Source organism: Sorex fumeus, unplaced genomic scaffold, assembly GCF_029834395.1.
Source record: "Sorex fumeus unplaced genomic scaffold, SorFum_2.1 ptg000024l, whole genome shotgun sequence".
In the NCBI taxonomy this organism is placed as follows: Eukaryota; Metazoa; Chordata; class Mammalia; order Eulipotyphla; family Soricidae; genus Sorex; species Sorex fumeus.
In genome coordinates, this window is record NW_026606081.1 from 54,346,513 (window position 1) to 54,363,330 (window position 16,818).

General features: G+C 48.1%; 1 protein-coding gene across 7 annotated transcripts in view; it reads right to left on the reverse strand.

The window, feature by feature from the left end:
• The window catches only part of DLGAP2 (DLG associated protein 2), a 259,502-nt gene that overhangs the window by 182,113 nt on the left and 60,571 nt on the right, over positions 1 to 16,818 (reverse strand). For all 7 annotated transcript variants that reach the window (XM_056114028.1, XM_056114026.1, XM_056114030.1 and 4 more), the window contains exon 3: positions 2,835 to 2,889. In XM_056114028.1, the coding sequence (XP_055970003.1) occupies positions 2,835 to 2,889 (55 nt within the window). The remainder of the gene's footprint in view (positions 1 to 2,834; positions 2,890 to 16,818) is intronic.

The window sequence follows — 16,818 nt, forward strand, 5'->3', positions numbered from 1 at the left end:
TTCACAAGGTCGTACCACAAAGGGACACACATCACAGGGTTGGCACCTCACAGAGGTACACCATAGGGTCACACTTCACAGCGTCACACCTCCCAGAGTCTTCACTTCACAGGGTCAGCACCTCGCACCTCAGAGGGTCACACCTCACAGGGTCACACCACAGAGTCACACCTCACAGGTCACACCTCATAGGGTCAGGACCTCATAAGGTCACAGTTCACAGGGTCACGCCTCATAGGACACACCTTACAGACTCAGATCTCACAGGGTCACACCTCACAGAATCACTTCACAGAGCAGCAACGTGGTGGGGTGATCAGAGGTGCGACGTTTATTTATCTATTTGTTTCTTTGGGGGCCACGCCCGGTGGTGCTGAAGACTGACTCCTGACTCTGTGCTCAGAGATCACTCCTGGTGGGGCTCAGGGGATAGCATTTGGTGCTGGGAATTGAACCTGGGTCGGCAGAATACAGGCAAGCGTTTGCCAGTTGTGCAATCTCTGTAGTCCACAGGTGCAATGTTTAACAGAGAATCCCACCTGGGATGGGTGGAGGGGGCAGGAGGGAAAACCCAGAACAGACCCCACACCCAGTCTCAGCCGGTTGTAAGTGGCAGCACTGTGGCAAGAACAGCAGCTGAGTTCTGAGGGAGGTGTAGGGTTTGCCCAGGGGGCCGCCTGAGGGGAGAGGAAGTCCCAGAGGCAGGCGAGTGGGCTCTTCCCGGTACACAACTCCCCACCTGTCACTAGTCTCCACGCTGATGTCCAACCACCTGCAGAACCTCCCAGTCGATATGTCATGTGGGAATTCCATGAGGAACACTCCGCCCTCTGCTCATGACAAGGTGGATGTCAGTCCATCTCCTTGTCATGACATCAACAGGACCATCTCTGAGCCACCTCAGAGGCTCAGTTCATCCAACTCCTCTGCAATTTACCAGCCAGATACAGGCGAGGGCTCTATGAGCTCACCGCAAGTCCCCAAAGGCTCTTCACTCGCACACCCATCACACAACGCCCCCCTTCCACCTCCTCTGAAGACATACCTGTGCTCAGCCTCTCCTCTCCGCACAGGAGGCAGAACTCTAAGCCCTTTCTGAGGACACATTCCCTTGCTGTCTCCATAGCAAGCCTGCACCCCTCTTTGGCTCCCAAGTCATGCACTTGGGCAGAGAGCCCTCAGCAGTTGCTTCCTCCTCCCTAACCTGCAGCTGTACCTCAGACTCACCCTCATGCACACAGCCACCACAGAGCATAGGTCACTTAGAACGTGTGCTCAAAACTCAAGTCATCACAGAAGGCCGCTTTCTTGGTTCTAAAGGTTGATTACTTGGGTTTTTATGAAAAGCAAATAAAACTTCTCACTCTGGCAATTTTTTATATTAATTTGAAGGGTGTTATATAACAAAGTGCCTACAAATATAGAAAGCATTTTAATATTTAAAACCCACCCACAGAACAGAAGTCCCCCAGAACAGCAGTCAACTTTTAGTTAAGTTCACATTGTTTGAGGCTTCTCAGAAACAGGAATGACATCCCTGGAGGTACAAACCGCTCGAGCACTCACAGGTATTAACAAATACCGCAGACTTGCTCATACATTTTTATTACTAAACAAAACCCCCAGAAAACAGAAAGAAATTCAAAAATTATCCAAATTTGTTTCAAGCAAATTGTATATATGGAGCACCTAGGCAATCTACAAGCAAAAGATCAGCTCAAATTTGCCACTGAGAAACCACTGGATGGGTGGAAACAAAATAAATCTATGAACTTTTTGGAAGAAATAATAAAACCAGTAATCTAATAAATCCACATCAAGTTAAACCCTTCCCCCATACTGTGTCTTACATTGGAGCAGACACAGGAAGTCCTATCTTGTCAAGTACTCGACAACAATGCCCCAGAGACCAAACCAGCGAGTGAGCACTGTCCTCTAAGCAGAGTGCCCCGCAGATTAGTCTTCAATCACCTGTCATCATGATTTGTCTTACTGTTGCTAGAAATCCAATGAGGAAATTCAGCAAAGTAGATCCCCTCCCAAACAAACAAACCAGGGGGCGTGCACACAGTCTCTGCATATAAGCACCCATGCACAGGAAATGACTGATTTAGGAAGAAATAACCCTTGGCAGGAAAGATGCAGCAATTCTCCATCTTTTCTCAGGAATTTTCTGTTTCTTTGATTCACAGACTTTAAATTACAAACTCTAAGAGAGAGAGAGAGAGAGAGTAATTAAATGCTGTCCCATAGGACAATCTGCCCCATATTGTTTTGTTTGCTTCTTAACTTTGAAACAACAAAATTTAGGTTTGCTGCATTTTTCCTCCAGTACATTTTCCTAAAAGTATTCAAACACCTTGCTCACAGCCCTCCAGATACACACATCTGGCCTACAACACAGCCGCCTGATCATTTTTCATTGAGGTACTGAAGGGTTAAGAATCAATATCTAGTCTGATTGGAAACAGATTCCTCAAACAAGCCGACCTGGCCATGAATGGTGTCTTCTTTCCTAAATAAGTACAATCCACAAAGTACTCTGGGTCTAATACATTCAGCTTCCTTGGCATAACAAATTTCTCCTATAAACCCAAGGCAACAATCATCACAATCTATTTCCTGGGGCCCAGAAGGAGTTCTGTGGGCAGAGTATAATGCACACATAGAGCCAAATAATCCACCTTTGTTCATTAATAAATAACCAGCCAATAAATAATCCTGTACTACCAGCAATGAAAAATCAAGCCATCTAAACTAAGCCATCATAAACCTCAGCTTTCCCACGGATCTAAAATGTATCATCTCAAACCAGAAGAATAAAGTGTATTTACCTGTATTTCTGTCTGGTAAGATACAGCAATGCTTCTGAAGGATCCCAGGCAAAACCTGTTTCAAAAGAAACAAAAGAAATTGATTTGGTCATCATCTAGGCAGAGAAAGGCATCTCACTAACTATGGCAAGCACTTTTCTAGTTATATTGTTCTATACTGTATTACATCATCACACCCAAAGTGATCCAGTAAGTTAAGTTCAGAGAAACAGTAGTGATCATCTATGGGGTTAATAAGGTGTCTGCTGAATCTGCCCCATGGAACTGGGTTCTGTTTAAAATCCTAATGGATCCCAGAGAGTCCTAAAAGCTGCACACAGGGATCCAACTGCGAGGCAAATGGGCCCACCAATTTGGGTGATAGCTTTTAAAATATCCGGCGCAATCAGTTTGAAATGGAGAGTTATTGGCTCAGTTGGCTGAGTCTCTCTTTCAGAACTGAAGTTGAAATGCTTTTTACCAAGAATAAAGAACAAAGTGAAACCATGGAAAACAAGACCTGTTTACCTTCCCAGTATGTGGCAGAAAGTGAAGGAAACTGCTACTTAATTAATGGAAGGAAGGTAGAAATAACAGAAAATGACTTTCCCAAGAAAATTCAGTAATGTAAGACAATTGCAAAGCAAATGAAAGAATCTGTAGCTAAAAAGATTCCAGTAAATTTATGGTTGTATTTTGTAAACTCAATTAGAGTAAAAGCTTAACTTCCATCTTAAATCCTGCACACGACGAAGGTGCAGGCATCCCTCAAACCTCCCGACTATGAACATCTGAACTCTGGGCCAAGAAACCAGCATTACTCCTCTGAGACAGGGAAAGATTCTGCCAAGAAACGCCAGGCCACTGGCAGGGCCTGGGTCAGCTTGGAGGTGCTGAGTACAATGAGGTTGAAATAAATATGATCCATGGCCAAAGGCTTTCTCTGGAACAATGATTTTCATCCTCCTCCTCCCTCAAGCCTATAAGAAAGAGCTGAGTGCCCCCCAGGCATAATCCATCGCAGAGAGGAATCACCAGGGTTCAATTCTGAACATATCTAAGAGCAGGAAATAAAGCAATTACCGAATTACTACCTAGAAAAGTTTAAAACACCACTTCTTGCTCACATAAAGCCAACCGTTGACTAAGGACACAGAATAAACACCGGCTGGACAAGCCAGGATCGATTCCACACCAAACTTGCTGAGCTCTGAGTTTTGTCCACTTCTGATGCCACGGTTGTGTGCACGTATGTATTTGTGTGTGTGTATGTGTGTGTGTGATAGAGAGAGAGAGAGACCATATGTTCCCAGTCAGCGCCTTTCGTATTTCAATTCTACTTTAATGATGCTAGATCTACTCCAATTTTTCAACACATTTCTGCTTCTGCCTTGAGACACACTCAGAACACACACATACACAAATAGATATATACACACACCACACACATCAATGTTGCAGAAAATTATTATCCCCATTCCAAAAGGAAAATGACCACAAAAAATTTCAGATATGTTCTTACAGAAGAGACCATTTAACTTAATTTTACAGCATATTTATCTGAGTTTAAACATAGCAGGACTCACCACTTAATGAGTTTAGGATGTCTGTTCCACAACACTGGCACTCACACTGGCCTTTTCTAAATTTCAGGAACTTTGAATTGATAAAGCTAAGAACTTGACATCTAATTAAGAGTTTATATTCCTATAAAGATACTTGAGCTCTCTGGAAAGAAAGATGGCGGCCGCACGGGAGCCTTGTGGACAGCAGGTTTGAGCCGGGCTCGGCGGGAGCGGCGGGGACCTCATGGGAAGGGGGGCTTTGTGGGCCGTCCCCCACGCCCCACCGAGGTCGCCAGCTGCCCCCCACGAGCGGCTCTCCGGCACGGCCACGACTCCAGGGCACAGAAACCAATCTCTTAACTATCTAACTTTTAATAGAAATTCTTCCAGGGTCAATAAGTAAAATAGCAGAAATTCAAAACCGCGCGCAACATCATTTTATTCTTAAACCAAGTTGTAGAAAGCAAATCATTTCACAACGCTGTTTCAGCATATCTGATTGTGGGGGGTGGGTCGTAAACTCTAAACAATAATTGTGCATCTTCTATCGAAACAATCTATCTACTCAAAGTTGATAGAGTATTAACTAGAACTCATCTGCCTCACAAGAATTGGGAGGGGTGGGGGGAGGTGGGGGTCTATTGGGGTTCGGGGTTAAAAATAAGTATTGGTAAAGGGAAATGTGTTTGATATTTACATGACTGAGACCTAAACCCGAAAGCTCTGTAACTTTTCCCACAGTGATTCAATAAATAAATAAATTATTTTTTAAAAAAAAAGATACTTGAAAAAGCAATTTAGTGGGAAAGTTATTTTTCCCCCTAACTTCTGTGAATAGATTATTAAAAAGAATTTCCTAAATCAACATCACTTCCAGCTCAGCCTCTCCACAAAGGTCCTCCCAGTTTCCAGGGAGCCTGTCCAGGTAAGGACGGTGAGTGGGAGGTTTCACCAGCAACAGCTGCACTTTCCTCGTGCAAATAACGGTGATGGCATTCTCAGAAGATGTGAAACCACCCCTAGCTCACCGTGATGAGAATCAACCACAGCTCCTGGAAGTGTGTGAGCCAGTGCCGGGTCTTTGCTGAGGCCTGGCGGGTTCTCTGCAGGTCCCTGTGAGCTGTTCCTGCAGCAACAAGGGCCAGGTATCTGCCTGCCCTCAGTTTCCCTCCCCATGTGCGGGCCCTTCCCTCCCTCTCACCCGCTGCCTCTGGACAATGCTGGCACATGCTCAGGCGGGTGCCTTCTACACAAGAGTGCAGAGGACAGACGCAACAAGAGGCGCTGAGCTGATGCCAACCCCAGAGGCAAGTATTCAAATCAGTGCCCAGCATCAAGAGCCTGACCAGGCTTCCCATGGCACAGAGCTGGCCATAGAGGCCTCTCCTGCCCCTCAGGGTCCATCCCAGGCAAATGGACCTATGGAGCCCCCGGGGCTTGTGAAGCAGGTGGGGAAAGGGGCTGCCCACACACACACACACACACACACACACACACACACACACACACACACGCCTCGCTGTCATACCACGGGTCCCCCCGTGCCAGGAAGTCTGCAGGGAGTACTGTGCGCAGAGCACAGCACTAAGTAGCTCTGTGTCCGGTGCTGCGGTAATGGGGCAGATGGATAGATGCCACTGATGTGAACAGTGGGGCTAGTGCCACCACTGCCCAGCTGGGCACAGTTCCCCTGGAGGGGTCCAGCGGACAGCAGGCCATAGTGTCCACCCTGAGCCCCAGAGGCAGAGCAGCCCTCACACAGAGCTAACAAGCCACAGACAGACATGCAGGCAGGCGGACCGGTGAGCCACGGTGATCTATTTCAAGCTCCCGGAACTTCAGAGACGCACCCTCAGCTCCAGGCCTGAGCCAGTGCTGCCCACACCAAGACTTTTGCCAACATGCACATCTTCCAGGCTTCATTTTTCTTATTTTTCTACTGTGGACTGCAGTGCACACTGGTTCCATCTATTTAATTAAATTTATTTGCAGTGTTAGAAAATTTGAGTGCATACACCCTAGGTAGCTGAGATAAATCACAAGATCGTGTTCATTTAACTGATCATCTCAGCACAGATAAAATGAGTTCAACAATTAATTCTTCAGGATTTTCCCATCATGAGCTTCCTCATTTCCACGGAACAGAGGAAAGTGATGATTTCCAGAGATTCTCCTGAAAAGTCTAACCACTAAAGCACAAGTAAAGAAATACTGATCTTGTAATTGAAACCCAAGCACAAAATTTGTAAGTCATGGTGTCTGTAACCTCATGGTGTCTCACTAATAAAAAAAGAAAAATAAAAGAAATATTGATCTTGTGTATTACCTACCTGTTTATAAAGGCTTATATTACCTCCCATTATATATATCATCTAAATACCTATCTATAAACATCTAGCTTTCATATGTCTGTTTACATGGGAATGGATGGATGAGTGATGGGCTAGGTGGATGGATGGATGGATGGATGGATGGATGGATGGATTGATGGATGGATGATGGATGGATGGGTGTGTAGTAGATGGGTCAGTGGGTGGATGGGTGAGTGGTTGTATGATGGGTAGATGGATGGGTGGATGGATAAATGAGTGGGTGGATGGCTGATGGATGGATAGGTGAGGAGATGGATAATGGATGGATGGCGGATGAGTGATGGATGATGGATGGATGGGTGGATGAATTGGTGGATATATTGGCCATGGATGGATATTCAGATAGGTAGCAGGTAAGTAGGGAGAAATTCATTACAGGCATGAGCTCCCATAACATGGAACAAGACTCTCCTCCCTCCCTCACCCTTATCCTTGAGCTGTAGCCCCGCGGGCCCTGGTAAAATCTGCACAAAACTCTGAGGCCCGGGGGGGGGGGAGGATGGACACCAAAAGCTGACATTGGGAGTGCTAGGAGAAGCTCAGGTCATCAGTGATCAGGAGGGGTGGGGTGCTCCTTCCTCTGCTCTTGTTCATCAGGCTCTGTAGGGGCTGGAGAGACACCCCTGGAGGCAGGTTCCAGGCTGCAATGTTGGTTCTGCCGAGGCCCCTAGACACACACACAGGTGGATGTGAAGCCTGTCTGGGCCCCTGGCCTCATGGACCCTTGAGTACACAGAAGGCCTCGAGAGAAGGTGGCCTGTCACCTGTGGGGGACCTGGGGGAGCTGTCCTGAGCTCACCACTCTCACCCGGGTGGGGGGGGGGCAGATGCTGGCTCAACTCCAACAGGAGGCCCCTAAAGACACTGCTCCCAGGGACCCTGCAGAGACACAGCAGCAGCTGTGTAAGGATCTGGGGCCCGCTGGGTCCTGGTCCTGCCTGCACAACCACCAGCAAGGCCATGCAGCAGCGCTGCGCAGGAGGACAGCAGCTGACTACGGGGTGCAGGGTATGCCCAGCCTCCACAGAGAGTGGGTCAGGCGCACTTAGCCCAAATCCTGCTGGGACCACTTTGGCCCGGTGCCCAGTACTATCCCTGATTGTCTATTCTCTGCTGGAGCCCCATGTCAGCTGTGGGTACCGACAGCCTCAGAGAGGAGCCAGCAGTGAAGAGAGGTTTCTGCTGGATTTCCTGAAAAGTGTCTTCAAAACAAATGCTTCTCCTCCCATCTATCCATGATGGCTGCTAGCACTATCGACCTGGCTGTGCTAGGACCTGGAGCAGGTGGCCACAGCATCTGTGCTCTGTGACACAACCCTGGATTGGGGGAGGATGGCGGGGGGGGGCACAGTGTTCTCTCTCCTCTTGGAGATGACTGATGCTTCACTACATGAGCACTGTGTCCTCTCAGGGATGACCACTACACGAGCACTGTGTCCTCTCAGGGATGACCACCACACAAGCACTGTGTCCTCTCAGGGATGACCACCACATGAGCACAGTGTCCTCTCAGGGATGGCCACCACATGAGCACTGTGTCCTCTCAGGAATGGCCACCAAATGAGCACTGTGTCCTCTCAGGAATGGCCACCAAATTAGCACTGTGTCCTCTCAGGAATGACCACCACATGAGCACTCCATGTCCTCTCAGGAATGACCAATACACCACTACATAGGCACTCTGTCTCCGGATCTCCTATCTCTGTGAAGGCCATGGCAGGCAGCACTATGATGGATGTATAGAACCTCACAGATTTTCTGGGACCCATTGCTGGAAGACCACAGTGTCCAAAGAAATAGTACAACACAGAGGTGGTATGAGAGATGGACCCACAGACCAGGAGTAGAAGGTCAGCATGGAGAAGAAGGGGAGACCAGAGCCCCCAGTTCAGTTTTAGTTCCAGGATGCCACCCAGCAGGTGAAGAAAAGAGGCAGGGATGGGCAGGGGGGTAGAAGGGCATCAGCTACACAGGATTTGGCTGCAGAGACTACAAGAGCCTGTGAGGGAGGTCCTGTGAAGAAACGGGGTAGATGTTGATGTGGTATGTGTGGATGTGTGGTGACATGGGGTGTGTAGGTGTGTGGTGATGCAGAATGTGTGGCGATGTGGGTGTATGGTATTACAGAGTCCGTGGTGATGCTGGTTGTGTGGTGACACAGCATATGTGGTGACGTGGGTATGTGGTGTCACAGAATCTGTGGTGATGCAGGTATATGGCGTCACAGTCTGTGGTGACACAGGTATGTGGTGTCACAGAGTCTGTGGTGACATGGATATGTGGTGTCACAGTCTATGGTGTTGCATAATGTGTGATGACACAGGTAAGAGCTGAGGTGCAGATAAGGGTGAGATGGGGCTGAACCCTGACCCTGAAATGTGTCCCCACTTTATTTCTTACCCTCTGTGTCCCCCAAGAACAGTCCTGCCATAGCTGCCTCTCAGGGGCAGCCTGGCCCAGGCAGGGGACCTGACCCTATGCAATGGGAGAGGAAGAAGAAGTGGCACAGAGCTGGGGTTGCCACGTGGTTAGTTTCTCCATAAGGAGGGTGTCAGCTACCCCCTACAGCACCAGGTTTCCCCTGGCTCCAGCTGTCAGCACCAACACATACGGGACTTTCCATGCTGAAGAGGAATGTGCTGCTGTGAGGGTTTGTCTCAGTCACGCAGGGCTCATAGCCTACAACCTACACCTGCACTTAAACAGAATGGCTCAAGCTTTGTTGACCACCAACAGGAACAGGAAGAGCAAAGCCCAAACATGGCAAAGCCTCGGTATCCGAACAGGTCCAGGCACTAAGGGCAGAAGACAGAAGGAGGTCTCCTCAGATGGGGAGAGAAACGCAGCCGCGGCTGTGTGGGTTCTCTTTGCTGAAGAAAGCCCAGAGCCCAGGGCGCACAGTCTGTGTGGGAGGGGACGACCCACTGCCAGTCCAACCCACCCAGGAGGATCGAGGGGGAGCCCACACTTTCACACGTTGTTTTCTTCTCTCACAGGCTGTGGTACAAGCCACAGTCTCATGCAGAGAGTCTGGTCGCATTCCCTCCTCTTTCCCCACAAAATCAAAGGCAGGAGGTGGTGGGGGGCTGGGGCACAGTTCAGAGGCGCAAGGCTCATGCCTTGCTGCTCAAGGTCCCAAGTTAGATCCTCTCACAACAAAGCCTTGGCCCCTGAGCACTGCTTGGAATAGCCCCCAGAAGTCACCCCAAAATTAATAAACTACTAGGGGAAATAGTTGAGAGTCCCTTGAAGGCACCTGATCTCAATACATCAATGTGAAACTTCAAGGCACCAGAAGCTCTGCCTGTGAGGTATGCAGGGAGTCTTTTCTCTCAAATGTGCCTCCAGGTTCAGCCATGGGGCCATGGAGCCAAAGGGAGAAGCGGTGCAAGCTCGTGCTTCCCAGGGTAAGGTCCAGGAGCCAGCAGCCTGGTCGACCGACTGGTCCTGAAGGTAGGAAACAGTGATAGGGGAGACTGCATCAAATGCTCATGCCAACAGCATCTGTGACAATCCCCAGTGCAATGGCAGAGCCTGAGAACAGAATAGACTCAACACAACATGCTTGGTTTGGTCCCAGCCATGGGTCCTGCAGGCCCATGTCAAGGTCCCCCTATGGCCACATGGGTGGCGATGAGGGGACAGCAAGTCCCAGTGAAGCCAGAAACACAGTGAAGCTGCCGGCCCATCCGACACCTACACTCACCTGCCCTCCGGAGCAGGTCCTGGTAAGTGGGCAAATGGTGGGTAACAGGTTGGGCAGGAGGAGGGTTGGCACAATATCACAGAGCGGGGACCCCTGAAGAAGGAGCAGCCTGGCAAGACCCCTGAAGGAGGAGCAGCCTGGTGGGACAGAGGCCGGGAGCAGAGACATTCAAGGCTGCCCGGGCAGGGAAAAGGAGCAGATGCTACATCAGTCACAGTTTCAGGCTCCGCCTGCAGCTGCTGCTTCCATGTAAAACCATAGACGGCCAGGGGCCCTGTGTCCTTGCCCGAGAGCGCAGGGGCTGAGCAGTGGGTCAGCACCATGGCCCCTGCCCTGCCACTGTGGCTGGGACAAGGAGAGTGTCTGCCAAGGGACAACCCAGGCAACCGTGTTTGCTCACTGTCACCCACACACTCTGCTGAGAAAGGAGGCAGGGCGAGGAGCGGGGCGGGAGAGGTCACCAGCACTGGGGGGAGCTCTCCCCTCCTTTCAGACATGGGTCACAATGGCTGGCATATCAAAGGCACCATCAAGAAGAAAGACTTTGGGGGGGGGGGGGGGGTGGAGCAATAAGCACAGGGGGTAGGGCATTTGCCTTGCACACAGCCAACCCGGGTTCGATTCCCAGCATCCCATATGGCCCCCTGAGCACCGCCAGGGATAATTCCTGAGTGCAGAGCCAGGAGTAACCCCTGTGCAGCAGCGGGCGTGACCCAAAAAGTCAAAAAAAAAAAAAGAAGAAGAAGACTTTGTGCAGGAAGGAAGCCGCTTCCCCATCGGCAAACCATCCAAGTTAGAGAACCAGTGGCACATGAAAACCGAAGGGCAAGTGTGGAGGAAGTAGCCATGGTGGCCCCCATGCAGCAGAAGGGACCTGAGGCCCAGCAGGTGACGGAAGAACCTCAATCAGCTCAGGGGGTCTGACTTCCCATCCGTGTTCACAGCTGAGGCAGAGCTCAGCGTTCAGAAGCGACGGTAACTTCTTCCATCCGACTGTGTTCACTGGGCTCCTGCCCGGCCAGCAGGGAGGTCCAGGACAGAAATTGACAGAGCTGGGCAGCTGTGGCAAAACTGCTTGTGCGAAGGAAGGGGGCAGAAGGAAGGGGTGTGGCAGGCCCCTGGCACCAGCCAGGGGGTACCTGAATCCACCGAACCCCCCTGTCTAGATCTGAGAACTGGCAGGCTTCTCGGTCTGGAAAAGACTAGGTTTCAACCAGTTTATCTTTGCAATCCCTAAATTTTCTTCCCAACCCTCCTCCATCTAGAACTCTGCAGCACGTGGAATTTCAAAGAATAAAGGAGATGTTGAAAGGGGCAGATAGGTCATGTGTCCTTTTGGTCACAGAGGGCAAGGAACTAACACGTACTGACACTGATGTTTACCTGTAAATTCTTCGCTACTTATTTCAGACCTAGCCACATGTTAGCTGGTATCTGAAGCTTTTCGAGCACAGAGAATGTTCTCGATCTTATCACAAATATTTGCTAAAGGAAGACCACTCACACTGTCCTTGGCCCTTATTTTCACAACACCCGAAGAATGGAAATAGCTCTACTCTACTAAAAGTAAGCTTGAAAAAAAAACAAAACAAAACAAAAAAACAGACTGGGGGGCTGGCGCTCAGGAGTGGAGAACTTGGCTTTCATGCATGAGACCTGGGTTCAATCCCCAACACCACAAAGGGAAAACAGATGACGGCTGAGGTGTGGCTCCATGCTGAGAACACAGAGCTTGCCTAGGACCGGGCCCAAGAACCCAAGTGCTGCCAAGGGCAGGGCAGGGCAGCGAAGACTACAGAGGGGATGCCGCTTTCAGGAGTCGCAGCTATCAGCAAGCACAAGTCAATCCGCCATGATTTTCTTCCACAAGATACTCTAGAATGCCAATATTTGATTTCCAAAAGACGCAGATCCCAGCAGCATGCTGAAATCTGAGACAGACACCTGATCTTTCACAAGAGAACGGGACTAAGAGCTGCTCTTGGATGCACCTGGCGTGGGGGTTGGGGGAGGGACTGGGTTCACTGAGCCCTCTACTGCAGGGTGTGGTCCTCCCCGTGCAGGAGAGTCAGCCCTGAGCCACGGGCTCGCCTGTCCCATGAGTCCTCACGGCTCCCTCACAGCCCTCCTGGACTCCACCTGCCAACAGAGTTGGTCATAAGCAGGTCACCAGCAACACAGGACAGCAGGGCAGGGCAGGGCTGGGCCTGCTCATCCCCAGCCTGTGAGGGCAGAGCGCCCCCTGCAGGACACACACAATGCTCTCACCCCCCTCTTGGCTTTGGGCCAAAACCCTGGTTGATGTCTCAGAGTTGATGTCTCAGTGTTCTCACAATTCAAGTCTCACAGAGAAAAATACTCCAAATTAAATTACCTCTGGGTCAGTGGGAAGTGCCACAGCCAGAATAAGTTCATGAAACCATGAAATAATTCTTTCTGCATCTATTTTTTAAAAATTACAGGAAACTGTAGAAAATACTGAAGCCAAAGTTTGGAATTTCTTGCCAAAATTTGCTCATCTAAACAGTTGGTGTAGTGGAAATTCATGCATAACCAACTGTGGAGATATGTGTGCATTTTTAACCTGTATTGTATGCAAATTACCAGCAAAGCATAATTCTTAGAAAACTCAGCCGAGAAGCCCCAGCAAGGACACTTTGTTTGGAAATCAGGCACTGCCCCGTTGCCTCTTAAGAGCAATCCCAGTCGCCACGCTGTCTCCGAGTCAGCGTCCAGGCACACTCGCCATCCCCCACCAGAGTTTTCCATAAACAAAAGTTAGAGTTAAAACTGTACAACATGATCCTGGTACTTAAACAAATAGGTAGTTCCCCGGTTTGCCTGCAATTCAGTATTTGATCTCATATTAAAAGGTACCACATCTGCAAAGTTTCTGTTTAGAATAAAAGCTGATCAACAACAATTCATTTATGAATTTATTTATTTATTTATTGCTTTTTGGGTCACACCCGGTGATGCACAGGGGCTATTCCTGGCTCATGCACTCAGGTATTACTCCTGGCAGTACTCAAGGGACCATATGGGACGCTGGGAATCGAATCCAGGTCAGCTGCGTGCAAGGCAAACGTCCTGCCCTCTGTGCTATAGCTCCAGCCCCGAATTTATTCTTTCATTCAACAATACTGACTAGGTAGCAAGAACTATTCTAGGAACTATGGCTACAAGAAATATTTGGTCTTCAAAAAAAAAAACAGTGTAAAACAAGCCTAGTGCTAAAGGCATCAAACATACTGCCCATTTGAAAATCCAACTGCAAGTGTGAAGAGCGGGGTACTGAAGTTCAAAGCTGTAACTGTAAGAACAAAAGAGTAAGGAATTAAGTGCCTGGCCTTTATAGACCACTCTCACACATAAAGCTAGCTCTGTTCCTCCAGGAAAGGAGGCCCGCCAGGAAGCCCAGCGCACAGCCACTCATGACATCAGATGGCCAGTTTCTCCTCCTCTTAATTGTATGAATTTATTTTGTAGGAGATATAATTAGCCAGACAGAATTCCCAGGGACTCTGCAGACAAACTAAGATGGGCACTAAATTAACAGACCCTCAAAAGTGCACAAATGTAAAAGTAGTCAGCTAGACAAGGCGGCAGCCCTTTTCAAATTCCACTCACAACAGGAGCTGGAACTATAAGATGCCTTTCTCAGTATGAGTCTAACCAAGGATGTCCAAAATTTAAATGGCCAAAATAACAATCATCATTCTGAACACAAAGAAACCCTGAATATATGAAGACAGACACTTTGTAAAACAGGAAAGGCAATACCCCAAAGCTATCAGTTCTTATAATTAGTCTGTAATTTCAAATGCATTTGAATTAAAATCTCAATAGCATTGTGGGGAAATTGACCAGCCATTTTTATGTGGGGAAGTAAGAGGCCTAGAATAATTAAAATTATGTCTAAAGGAATGGGAGGGGGACCTGAGCAGAGCTGAGAATAGAGCCCAGGCTCGTGTGTTATGAGGCCCTGGTTCATTCTCAGACACACACATGTACACAGAGTTTAATTCAAAACCAAGAGGGTCAGAGAGACGGCATAAGAGCTTAGATGTTGGCTTTGCAAGTAGCTGACCTGGATTTGATTCCTGGCACTGCTTAGAGTCCCCTGAGCACCTCAAGAGTCATGCTTGAGTTTACAGACCTTGGAGTGACTTAAGCACGGCAGAGTGTGGCCACAAAAACCAAAAATAAGTAAATATACCAAAAAAAGTAAAAGCATAAGATAAAAAGACTGACTCAAAGTATTTTGTTTTAAAGAGTGAAATATTACCTCCCCCCAAAACTTCACAAATATACCAGAAAAGAAGACATAGATTCCTGGAATGTTCACTCACCTAAATGTGACAGGTAATGGTCCCATATTTCATGTTAGTGGGAAATTAACTGAATTGTAAAAAGAGAATATTGAAATTTTAAAACATTTATTCTTAACACCCAAATTTATTCTTGTTCACTAAATGTGTAAAAGTGAAATACAGGGGCTGGAGCGATAGGACAGTGGGTAGGGCATCTGCCTTGCACACAGCCAACCCAGGTTCAATTCCCAGGATCCCATAAGGTCCCCTGAGCACTGCCAGGAGTGTAACTCTTGAGTGCAAAGCCAGGAGTAACCCCTGTGCATTGCCAGACCAAAAAGAAAAAAAAAAGTGAAATACAAATTTTAAACCCTTTAGAAAATACTCTTTGGCATCCATTATAATGTAAGTACAGAAGGGATTCCACTGCAAAAAAATAAATAAAAATTGCTGAACAGAATTTAGATTTTAATTTTAAGTAAGTTATGGTCAGAGAGTAGTACTACAGCGTGTCAGGTGCTTGCATTGTACACAGCCAACCTGGGTTGGATCCCTGGCACCAAACAGGGTCTCCTGAGCCCTGCCAGGAGTACTCCCTGAATGCAGTACCAGGAATAAGTCCTGGGAACAGCTGGCGTGGTGCCCCCAAAACACAAACACATTTTAAACAAGTTAATATTTGAAAACATCCATGATAAGACAATACAACAGTAACACTTCTGATCCAGAAGATCTCAGATTTGTTCTAAGAGAAACTTTCAAGAAAGGGACTCTCATTCATTGTTGGTGGGAATGCCAGCTGCCCAGCATTTTTGGAAAACAATATGGGAATTCCTAAAAAAAAAAAACTAGAAATTGAGCTTCCATATGAACTAGCAATACCACTTCTGGGAATTTACCCTGGGGGGCCCAAAAACACACAGCAGAAACGCCATCTGCACTCCTATGTTCACTGCAGCACTATTCACAATAGCCAGAATCTGGAAAACACCCGAGTGCCCGAGAACAGACGACTGGATAAAGAACCTATGGTACATCTACACAATGGAATACTACACAGCTCTTAGGATAAATGAAGTCATGAAAGTTGTTTACAAATGGATGGATATGGAGAGCTATCATGCTGAGTGAAATGAATCCAAAGAAGAGACACACACAGAATGACTGAAATCTGTGGGATAGAAAGAATTCAATATGAGACTAATACCCACGGACATTGAAAGCAAAGGCCAGGAGGATTGGTCCACAGATAGAAGCTTGCCACAGATGAAAGAGCAGAGGGAGGGAAGTTAGGATAGAGAGGGGACCAATAAGACAATGATAGTTGGAAATGGTCACTTTGGACAAGAATTGAGTGCTGAAAGAAGGTAAAGGGATATATATGATAACCTCTCAGTACCTATACTGCAAACCATTATGCCCAGAGGGAAAGAGAAAGAAAGAGAGAGAGAGAGAGAGAGAGAGAGAGAGAGAGAGAGAGAGAGAGAGAGAGAAGAAAAGTGCCTGCCATAGAAGCAGGCTAGGGCGGGGGGCAGGAGGGGAGGCAGATGGGGAGGGTGGCAGGAGAGAAACTGGGACATTGTTGATGGGAAATGTGCACTGGTAAAGGGATGGGCATTGGATCGTTGTATGCTGACATACAATCATGAACAACCTTGTAACTGAGTATCTCATGGTGATTCAATTAAAAAAAAAAGGAAAATAAAACCTTCCAGCATATGCTCACATGATGTTGAGGGTGCTGGACACAGGACCCCCTCCCCCCCCCCCCCACACACACACCCCTATGAGCACCACTGCCTCCAAGAAACGCGGTTATTTCCCTGAGGTATGTCAGGGCACCTTCCCAGGGTCATTCTCCAGATTTTCCTTCATAGAAAAGTAAAGCCAGGAAAATACTTTTGTGAGGTTAACAGCTGCTGTTGCATGAGGAGTGGACCAGGGTAAGGGTTCTGCTCTCCTGGACTTTTATGATAAAAGGAAGAAAAGAGCAATTACTCGCCGCAGAAGAATCAATCCCACCTAGGGGAATGCTTTCTAGAAGCACTC